This window comes from Rhinatrema bivittatum, chromosome 6, assembly GCF_901001135.1.
Source record: "Rhinatrema bivittatum chromosome 6, aRhiBiv1.1, whole genome shotgun sequence".
Classification (NCBI taxonomy): domain Eukaryota; kingdom Metazoa; phylum Chordata; class Amphibia; order Gymnophiona; family Rhinatrematidae; genus Rhinatrema; species Rhinatrema bivittatum.
The window spans coordinates 236,786,794-236,797,760 of NC_042620.1; the positions used below are offsets into that span (position 1 = coordinate 236,786,794).

At 41.5% G+C, this 10,967-nt stretch overlaps 1 protein-coding gene across 1 annotated transcript; it reads left to right on the forward strand.

Annotated features, from left to right (window-relative positions):
- The first annotated feature begins 2,100 nt into the window (after window positions 1-2,100).
- On the forward strand, window positions 2,101-3,099 carry LOC115094682 (ATP-sensitive inward rectifier potassium channel 10-like). Its single transcript, XM_029607934.1, has one exon. It carries the CDS (start codon window positions 2,101-2,103, stop codon window positions 3,097-3,099), a length of 999 nt encoding a protein of 332 aa, XP_029463794.1.
- Window positions 3,100-10,967: the final 7,868 nt, after the last annotated feature.

Here is a 10,967-nt window from a genome sequence, read left to right on the forward strand (position 1 = left end):
GCTTTCTATGCTTTTACTATTGTTTGTGACAAAATAGAATAGGATTAAGTATACTTTAGAATACTGAATCTCCAATACTAGATTACTTCTTTATGAAATCTGCTTTCAAGTGATGGAAGGTGGAATATAAATAAAAATTAAAAAAATAAAATAATAATTAAAAAATACAGCACTTATAGTACATTTTTATAATTGTATATCACCCCTACAGAGATGAGTATTGAGTACATAAAAGATATAATTTCAGCATAACCAGCTGAAACCTTAAGGCCAGATTTTAAAAGCTGTCCGCGTGTAAATTTCAAGGGTTACGAGCATGGCCGGGCCTTGTGGGCACCGCAAGGCCCAGCCATGCGCATAACCCCTGATATACACGCACAAGTGCCGGGCTTGTTGAACGGGGCAGGCCAGGGGGTGTGGTCTGGGTAGTGAGGAGCGGGGGGGGGGCAAGCCGGGGCAGCGCCATTAGCCACTCTCCCGGGGAAGCGCGCACAGGCAGCCGGCCTTAATTGGAGCAGACTGGGAGGGAACTGGGGAAGCCCTACTCGTGTTGCCGCGCATATTTTTCTAAAAATCCCTCCCCCCCCCAGCGTGCACGGAGCAGGCCACCCGCCCGCACATGCGCGTGCAGACACGAAAATCTGGCATGCATGTGAGCGTGGGACCCGTATTTTATAACATGCATACACTGACGCATGCATGTTATAAAATAGCCGTGTCCATGTGAGTGCGCCGGGAACCGTGCTCACATGGACGTGTGTGCGCTCCTTTTAAAATCTACCTTTTACTGTGTTGAAAGATCTGTTTGACAATATATTATTCAATCATGGAACTGTGAACGGGTTGGAAAAGTTTTTAAAGTTTTACCTGTTTGTAGAAGCTCCCATGCCTCTGGAAGAGCCCCCTGGCCAGGCTGAAGAAGCAGGCAGGCACACACTAACCCCTAGATTCATCATTCTGCTATATATTAAATATTTATAGCAGAATGATGTGTTGCGGGAAAAAAAGGCGCAGGAGTTTGATAGTGGTGGTGCGGTTTCACCCGCTGCGGAGTGGCCATGCCGCACACTATCACCCCCATAGCACCATGGGAAAAGGTGCAGCTATTTCCCGCGGTGCTGCCGGCGATAATGTGAAAAAATTATCACCCACAGCGCAGACGGGAGATAATTCCGCCCAAACCCCACCCACACTCCTCCCCTTCCCCTAATTAGAATAATACCACCGCGAAGCGGCCGGTATCACATGCGGTAGGGCCTCATCGCATGCAATAAGGCCCTAACGCACGCATTAACGGCCCATCGCAGAATAAAGAATAACCCTGTGAATAAATTAAATGGAAAGGAAAAGTGGTGCATGATGTTGCAGGGGGACTGCCCCAAGTCCCACTGCTTGGAACAGGACCCTCAGCCCCCTCAGGACTCTCAGTAATGCACTGGGGTAAAGAGATGAGATAGCAGCAAGGGATCATGGGATAACCTCTGCTGCTGCTCGGCTGTGTGGGAGAGGGTCCTGGAGAGAAAAGTAAGACCTGGGGGAAAAGAATTTAAATTCAGTGATGGGGCAATTTTGAGTGTTGGTGCGCCCTTTGCTAGCTCTCATCACTTGTGCAAAGAGTGTTTTGGAAGTTCCAGATCCTGTGCTGGAACTCCAGTTCTTTAAGAATTTCCGGATCTTTAAGTAATCTGGCTGCTGGCGCGCGCTTCCACGGGACAGGGCCTAATGGCCAATGTCCCAGTCAGCTCCCGCCCCACTCCTCCACCCAGACCCCATTCCCCGGCACGCCCCTTTTGCATGGCCCGGCACTTCTGCATGTATTGGGAGATACGCGCGTGGCCGGGCTGTTTTTAAAATGCACTAGGCGTGCACAAGGCCTGGCCAGGCGTGTATCCCCCGAATTTTACATGTGCGGCCTTTTTAAAATTCAGGCTTTTATGTACTGCATATCTTAGCTGGGAAAGTTGAGCAAAAGAATGATGGCCCAAAGCTTCCATGCAAATCCTGTTTAAAAAGAACCTCCATGTGTACCAAGGTGATATTTTTATGTGGGTTTCCACTCTAAGCCTTCTATTTCTCCTTTCAGATTCCTATTCATTTAGTATGGGATCCCTGTCTACGGTGTCTGATATTGTGGAATCCGAGCAGGTTCCAGCCACTCCTCACACGAGGTTGATTGGACAAAATGGAGAAATCAACATAGAGTTCCAAAATCTAGGCTTGCGCTGCTCCAATTACCTACACTGTAACTACTGGAGCGCCCTATTGGACCTCAGGTGGTATTTCAAGTTCCTCATCACTTCTGTTGCTTTTACTTCAAGCTGGGTCTTCTTTGGGTCTATTTGGTACACTGTGGCATTGACCCATCATGATATTTTTGAGGGCCAGTTATTGATCAATCATACACCTTGTGTAACCAATATGCACAGCTTCACAGCTGCCTTCCTGTTCTCCTTGGAGACACAGGTCACGATTGGGTATGGTGTTAGGAGGATCACTGAGCAGTGCCCTCTAGCCATAGCTGTGTTGGTAGTACAGCTGATCCTGGGCATAATGTTAGATGTGGTGGTAGCAGGAATTATTTTTGCTGAGCTGTCTCGACCAAGTCGCAGGTCCATTATGGTCCAATTCAGTCGCAAAGTTCTGATCACTCTGGTAGATGGTTTCCCTTGCTTAGTCATTCGTGTTGCTGACAGCAAGAAGTGCTTTCTCATCAATTGTCAAGTGTCTGCCAAGCTGTTCACAGTACTTCCAAGTGAGGAGGGGATGACCATGGAGCTGGTGCAAAATGATGTCAACTTCTTGGAAACTCTATCAACGCATACTCCACTTTTGGCTTTTCCTGTTACTTTCTACCATCGTGTGGATGAGCGGAGCCCACTTTGGGGCATCTTGGAGGAAAATATACACTTGCAGAGGTTTGAACTTATCGTTATTCTTTCTGGGATCATAGCTGCCACAGGAACTACCTGCCAAGCTCGGATCTCTTACCTACCTACAGATATAATTTGGAGTCATGGATTTCCCCCAGCCCTTATTGTGACTCACAAGGGCCGTTACAAGGCCCAGCTGACTGCACTAAATATGTTGACTAGGAGCTGAGAGAGGTATCCGAACTTTTCAGTTAAAGAAGAGTGAAAATATTTAGAGACATCCACAGCTTTGAAAGGTCTGGATGATGCCAGAGTCTATCATTTATCTTGTTCCCCTTCTTTAATGGGGTACCTGTTCTATTAAAAACAACCTTGATCCGACAAATGTGAGATAATTTTCAAAAGGATCAAAGTATAAAAGTGCTAGAAAATTCATGCATAAGTATTCTTCTTACCTCCTCCCTTATTTAAATTACTTTCAAACATGTTATACTCCTATTTATCTATTGCCTTTTGTTATATGTTACTGATTAGACAGCATTTGTTGTTGTCCATATTGCATGGTGATAGTGTAACTTTAACTAATCTTGTCAGAAAATGTTGAAGATTAATTGTTAAATGTTCATTGTTTACATAACATATGCTAACCTTGGTTTTCTTTTCTCAGAGTAAAAATTGGAAAGATTAGTTTATAAAACATTATATTTCTCCTTTGACATGAGCCTGAAAGCACATAAAATATATGCTTCAAAATGACATGCTTCCCTTCTTCGCTTTACTGATATTTGATCCATGTTATTGTTCATTAAAAACCTATGTACAACAGAATAATATAAGATGGAAAATCACAGCACCAAAAGTAAGGAAATTCTAGTGTAGGAAATAACCTTGAGTACCTCTCAGGGAATAAGCATTACTGCAAAACTAAGCTATTCGGAATGCCTCATTCCAAAAGTCAAAGATGATGCAAATGTTAGATTTGGAAGTCAAAGTATTCCATATATCCAAATTTTAAGTATTCACATATAAAAAAAGAATTTCCATATAAAAACAAAGAGGTAGTATGACTCAAAACTACACAAAAGAATTCAGTACCTGGCATAGAAAAATAACACACGTTAAACATGCAAATGTGAATATAGACCCGTTGATCTGAGAGCAGTATAGTTACATTTCTCTAATAATGTCCACATTAATGTGTTAACTTTAATGCTAGTAAATTAATGCAAAACTCATTTGTATGTCATTAATATGGGCCATTTATGTGAGCTAATTAACGCATCATAATGGCCGATGTTGTTAATGCACTTTAGTACATTGGGTTTCAAGTCTGTAGATATTGAAATGGACCTTGGATGGCTGCTCTCTATGAAGGAGTTTTTCCTTTCTTTGGCTTAGGATGTTGTCTCTGATGCTTCCCTTCCCCCTCCCCTACCCTCCAAAATGAAAGCAAACTGGTCAGCCAGAGTGCTCCCAAACTGGTCTAACTTATTCATGCAAGCTGCAATCCACAGAGATATGAGTTTAAGAGTTCTCACATTACAGGAGGGCAAAGTGAAGATGGAGACAAATAACAGGAAGAGACTCTTTTAGTGATGCTATTCCAGCCTCTACATGGGGCTAGACACTATGGTGTGCAATTTTCAAACTGCCCCCATTGCATGCCAAGTTTTCTGGTACATTTTACCTATGGATTTTGCATCAGTTTTCAAAGTAAACATATGAAAATTGCCAAAGAAAAAAGTACCTGCAGACACTTACACCTCCTTTTCGTGAATTCTTTTCAAAACAAACAAGTACACACGTTATTTCAGTCCCTGCCCTAACCCTGCCCTCCAGGAACACCTCCATCAAATGCAGCTGAAAGCACACGTATTGTGGCACCACGCATTTCATTTTGGCCGCATTCAGACTAGGCTGTTTTCAGATAGGCAATTTCCACTAGTAGAAAACTTTTTAACTGCAGAAACCAAATTGAAAATTGCAGGCCTGGATTTAGGCAGAAGCAACATAAGCAATACAACCAATGCAGAAAGACTAAATGAATTCTTTGCTTCCGTGTTTACTAATGAGGATGTTGGGGAGATACCAGTTCCGGAGATGGTTTTCAGGGGTGATGAGTCAGACGAACTGAACAAAATCACAGTGAACCTGGAAGATGTAGTAGGCCAGATTGACAAACTAAAGAGTAGCAAATCACCTGGACCGGATGGTATGCATCCTAGGGTACTGAAGGAACTCAAAAATGAAATTTCTGATCTATTAGTTAAAATTTGTAACCTATCATTAAAATCATCCATTGTACCTGAAGACTGGAGGGTGGCAAATGTACCCCCAATATTTAAAAAAGGCTCCATGGGTGATCTGGGTAACTATAGACCAGTGAGCCTGACTTCAGTGCCGGAAAAAATAGTGAAAACTATTCTCAAGATCAAAATCATAGAGCATATAGAAAGACATGGTTTAATAGAACACAGTCAACATGGATTTACCCACGGGAAGTCTTGCTTAACAAATCTGCTTCATTTTTTTGAAGGAGTTAATAAACATGTGGAAAAGGTGAACGGGTAAATGTAGTGTATTTGGATTTTCAGAAGGCATTTGACAAAGTCCCTCATGAGAGGCTTCAAAGAAAACTAAAAAGTCATGGGATAGGAGGCGATGTCCTTTTGTGGATTACAAACTGTTTAAAAGACAGGAAACAGAGAGTAGGATTAAATGGTCAATTTTTTCAGTGGTAAAAGGTAAACAGTGGAGTGCCTCAGGGATCTGTACTTGGACCGATGCTTTTCAGTATATATATAAATGATCTGGAAAGGAATACGACAAGTGAGGTTATCAAACGAATTATTCGACCGCGTCCAAGGTGCCACCAAAGAAGCGTGCATGTACCTTTTAAAATCTACTCCATATAGTTTGTTTTTTTTTATTTTATTTAAAAGATTTTATATACTGCAAATACAGATTTTATATACCGCAAATACAAGTAGATCTATGCGGTTTACAAATTAACAGTCATTTATCAAATAGCGTTATGATGTTTTGCATGCGTTAAGCATGCAAAAACACCCATATCTCCCATAGAGATATAAATACCTATCTAATGTGAGGGCATTATGGTTAGGATCTCTCTCTCTCTCTCTCTCTCTCAACATGGTCCCCCCAGTAGTTGTACATAGGCAATACCACAATTCTGGCACTTATCTCAAAGCATGAAAAAGTTATCACAATTTGCAGTAATGTAGCACTCCACATAGGTATTACCATAAAACACAACCCTTTTTCTATCACATGCGATATTTAGTGCATTTTGATAAATCCAGGCCTAAAAGAGGAACATACATAGCAATAAAAACATCCTCTTACAGTGCTTACTCTCTCTCTCTCTCTCTCTCTCTCTCTCTCTCTCTCTCTCCCTCCCCTTCACCCTAGTCATACCAACCCTTTAATAAATGGAAGGGGAACATTAAGTAAATCTACCACAGCTCTACACTAAACTTTCAAAAGGTTAAGGGGTCGATTTTCAAAGAAGCGCATGTGCGCATGGTTCTCAGATCACACACATGGACGCACCAATTTTATAACATGCACGTGCCAGTAGTGGGTGACAAATTGAGGACCTCTGTCTGAAGTTATGTGTTCAGGAAGCCTGTGGAGACGAAACACATGGAGGAAGAATAAACGTGCCAACTCTGGGCTCTGAAAGAACTAAAAAATTAAATTTCAGACCTATTACTAGTAATTTGTAACCTCTTCATTAAAATCACCCATTGTACTTGAGGACTGAAGAGTGGCCAATGTAACTCCAGTATTTAAGAAGGGCTCCAGGGGTGATCCGGGAAACTATAGACTGGTGAGCCTGATTTTAGTGTCGGGAAAAATCATGAAAACTATATCCAAAGATCAAAATCACAGAGCATATAGATTGACATGGATTTAGCAAAGTGAAGTCTTTCCCAACAATCTGCTACAGTATTTTTAAGGGGTTAATAAATATGCAGATAAAGGTGAATCGGTATATGTAGTGTATTTGGATTTTCAGAAGGTGCATTACAAAGTCGCTCATGAGAGGTTTCTAAGAAAACTAAAAAGTCATGGGATAGGAGACAATGTCCTTCTGTGGATTGCAAACTGGTTAAAACAAAGGAAACAGAGAGTAGGATTAAATGATCTGAAAATGGGTACGATGAGTAAGGTGATCAAATTTACATATGACACAAAATTATTCAGAGTAGTGAAATCACAAGGGGATTATGATAAATTGTAGAAAGATCTTGCGAGACTGGAAGACTGGGCTTCCAAATGGCGGATAAAATGTAATGTGGACAAGTACAAGATGATGCATATAGGGAAAAATAACCCATGCTGGAGTTACATGATGTTAGGTTCCATATTAAGAGTTATCACCCAGGAAAAAGACCTAAGGGATAATAAACTGAAATCATCAGCTCAGTGTGCTGTGCTGCAGCAGTCAAAAAAGCAAACAGAATGTTAGGAATTATTAGGCAGGGAATGGTGAATAAAACAGAGAATGTCATAATACTTCTGTATCACTCCATGGTGAGACCACACCTTAAATACTGTGTGCAATTCTGGTTGTCTCATCTCAGAAAAGATATACTGTATTTGCACTGGAGAAGGTACAGAGAAGGGCAACCAAAATGATAAAGGGCATGGAATGGCTTCCCTATGAGGAAAGGCTAAAGAGGTTAGGGCTGTTCAGCCTGGAGAGGAGACAGCTGAGGGGGAATATTATAGAAGTTTATAAAATCATGAAAGGACTTGAATGGGTAAATGTGAATCAGTTATTTACTCTTTCAGATAATACAAGGACCAGGGAGCAGTCTATTAAGTTAGCAAGTAGCACATTTAAAACAAATTGGAGAAAATTATGTTTCACTCAATGCACAATTAAGCTCTGGAATTCATTGCCAGAGGATATGGTTAATGCAGTAATGTAGCTGAGTTTAAAAAACGGTTTTGATAAGTTCGTAGGGGAAAGGGTGCATAAACTGCTATTAATCATGTTGACTTTGGGAATAGCCACTGCTTATTACGGGCATCAGTAGCATGGAATCTATTTAATATTTGGATACTTGCTGGGTACTTGTAACTTGGATTGGTCACTGTTGGAAACTGGATGCTGGGCTTGGTGGACCCTCAGCCTGACCCAGTAAGACAACTTCCTAAATGTGGTGAGGTAGAAAATGATGCTTCCTAATTGTGGAAAGACCCGATGGCTTTGTAAAGGAAATGATCTTCCTTGGCATATAGTTCTAGTTATAAATGAGAGTACAAGATGTTGATGCAACAGAAATGCTGTGACATTATAGGGAGGCAGGTTCAGGACAAGGCAATGCTGTAAAGTTGTAAGGAGGAGAGTTCAGAGGAAACATTAGAAAATACTAGTTTATTAAGAGGGTGGTAGATACCTGAAATAACCTACTGGCATACATGGTGGAAATCAATGCTGTGACAGACTCCAAGGCCCGAATGCGTCGCCGTACGAAAATTGTGAAAGTCCCCCTTGCACACGCCGCACGCACATATGCGCACAGCCCACGGATTTTATAACATGTGCACACACGTTATAAAATCAGCGCGTCCATGTGTGCGCGTCGGGAAGCACGTGCACATTTGAAAATCTACCCCATTGCGGCTTACGGCTGGGATGTATCTTTAGCAGTGTGGACAGAATAACTGGGCAAAATGAATGGAGCAGATGGTCTTTATCTATTATCATTTGCTATATTCCTATGTTACAAGAAAAACTGGCTTGGATAAGAAGCAATATCCTATAAGCTTCTACAGCTGATAAACTGGGATATATCCTTAGCAGTGTAGACTGGAATAACTGAGCAGACTGGATGGGCCACTTGGACTTTATCTGCTGTCATACTTTGTTACTATGTGATGACTGCATTTCTGTTTTAAGTAGATTTCTATTTAACTTCTATTTTGACTTTTTACCCATTGTATTGTGTGGAGTATGGCTGCTGCTTTTGATTCTATTTAAATTCAGCATTGGCAAGCATTTTTGGATTTTTGTTCCTAGTGTGGATATCTCAGTGCATCACCCAGATCCAGATGTTGCTGATGTAATAAGTGATTGCATATAGAGAAAGGAGTGAGGGTCAAACATATTGTAATGAAACTAGTATATTAAGCAGGTCTTAATTTGGAGGCAGAAAGGAACTGTGGAGCGAGGTGAGATGGGTGGGGCCGGGCTAGGGCTGGGGCCAGGGTCAGGTGTGAACTCTCTCTCACACACACATACCCGAATCAAAGCCATGTGGCTGCCCTCATCTTGGGAGAAGCAGCTCCAGCTCTCTGCTCTTCTCAGCTTCCTCCAGGGGCTGGAAGGCCATAAATAAGCCATGCAATTGTGGCTCTGTTCTTCCTCACGGGAGCCAGAATTGATTTATACTGCCAACTCTGATCTGCTTTCTCAGGTCCCAGAAAAAAGGTGGCAGAATAATGTTCTGAGTTGTTCTGCCAGAAATGAAGCCCTCAGTAATGGGCACAAAAGGGGGCTGTATTTGCACAAGTGTGAAAGTTGTGAGGCCAAGGCTGAAGCCTTGACAATTGGCACCACTATTCACAAGTTTCAATCTTGTGATTTGTATTTGTATTTTATTATAATTTCTTGATCTCTTAAGCCTATGCCTTAAGTGATTTGCAAATAAAATATGCATAATAGTTACAATGCCCAAAACTACAACATAACAATATAAAACAAAATATCCGGGGGAGACCAAGATGGCCGCTGTATAGAGAGCACGTGAACATCTCAGCTCCGTTGGCTTTTTTCTAAATTTAGCTTGAATTACCTGAATTTATATTTTCTTTTTTTGAATTCAACAATGTCCCACACAAAATGGAAAGCCAAAGTAAGAGAAATTACCTCGATGCCACTGCTGGATACAAGACAGCCAAGGATTGAGGAAATGTTTGCGGGACCCGTGCAGTCATTGCCAGTGGGAGGAGTTGCTGGAGGTATCGGCGAGGAGCAGATGCCAAGCCCCAAGGCAAATGAAACATCCCTCAGCCCCGGCGCATCAACGACCCCTGAACCGCCTTTTGGATTCCTAGGAAAATCGGATTTGTCAGCTATATTGCTGGAGAGACAATCTGCCTCTTTAAATTTTGGTGTCCAGAGAAGAGCCGGTGGGATACTGATGTCTTCGGAGAGCCCTGATTTACAGGGCTCCAAGGGCCCAATTGTGGAGGCACAGCATCGTGACCACGGAGGAGGGGACCCAGTGGAGGTAGGAAAAGGAGACTATGATATAAGAGTGTCTGTAATCCTCCTTTGATTCGGCCCCAAAAAATCACATTAGATGAAATATGGAATGTTCTATCTTCAATGGATAATGTATAAGTTTATTAACAGCTACAATGAAAGCATATCTAAAACACAAAGCTTGGATAATAGTTACAAAGCTGGAAACGTCTGTGAAAGAAATTGAGCAAAAAATAGTGGGAGTTGAGACGATCCAAGGCAATCTCATAAGATCAGAAAATATCTACTTTAACAAAATGGAGAATATGGAGAATCAGTTGAGAAGGCCTAATTTGAGAATACTAAATTTTCCTAAGATCAAACTGATCTCCCCCCTAGATTTGTTTAAAAGTTACATGCTGAACATTCTAAAATTTCCTGAACAGGCAATTCCTGTAATTTAAAAAATATATTACCTGCCCCCGAATAGGGGAGGAATGAATCAGATGCCAGATCATTTACCAGATGTCTCTGAGGATTTAACATCAGTTAGAGAAGTCCCATGAGATGATTATTGAAGAAAGAGCTACATTACTGATCCAGTTTGTGTTTGCCTCCAAAAGAGATTCAGTTTTAAGAATGTACTTTCGCAATCAAATACAGAACTTCTATGGGCACCAGGTTTGGATATATCTGGACATTACAAGAGGCACACAAGAAAGAAGGAAAAAATTTATCGCTATTAGGGAAATGAGGCCGTATCTAGGGGGGCTAGATTTATATTAACCTTTCCGTGTAAATGCATTATTACTTTTCAGAATTCTAAGAATATTTTTACAGATCCAGATCAATTATGTGCATATCTGGACTCCCAT

Excerpts from the sequence above, each read along its gene's own strand:
- LOC115094682 (XM_029607934.1), top strand. The coding sequence starts at position 2,101 with ATGGGATCCCTGTCTACGGTGTCTGATATTGTGGAATCCGAGCAGGTT.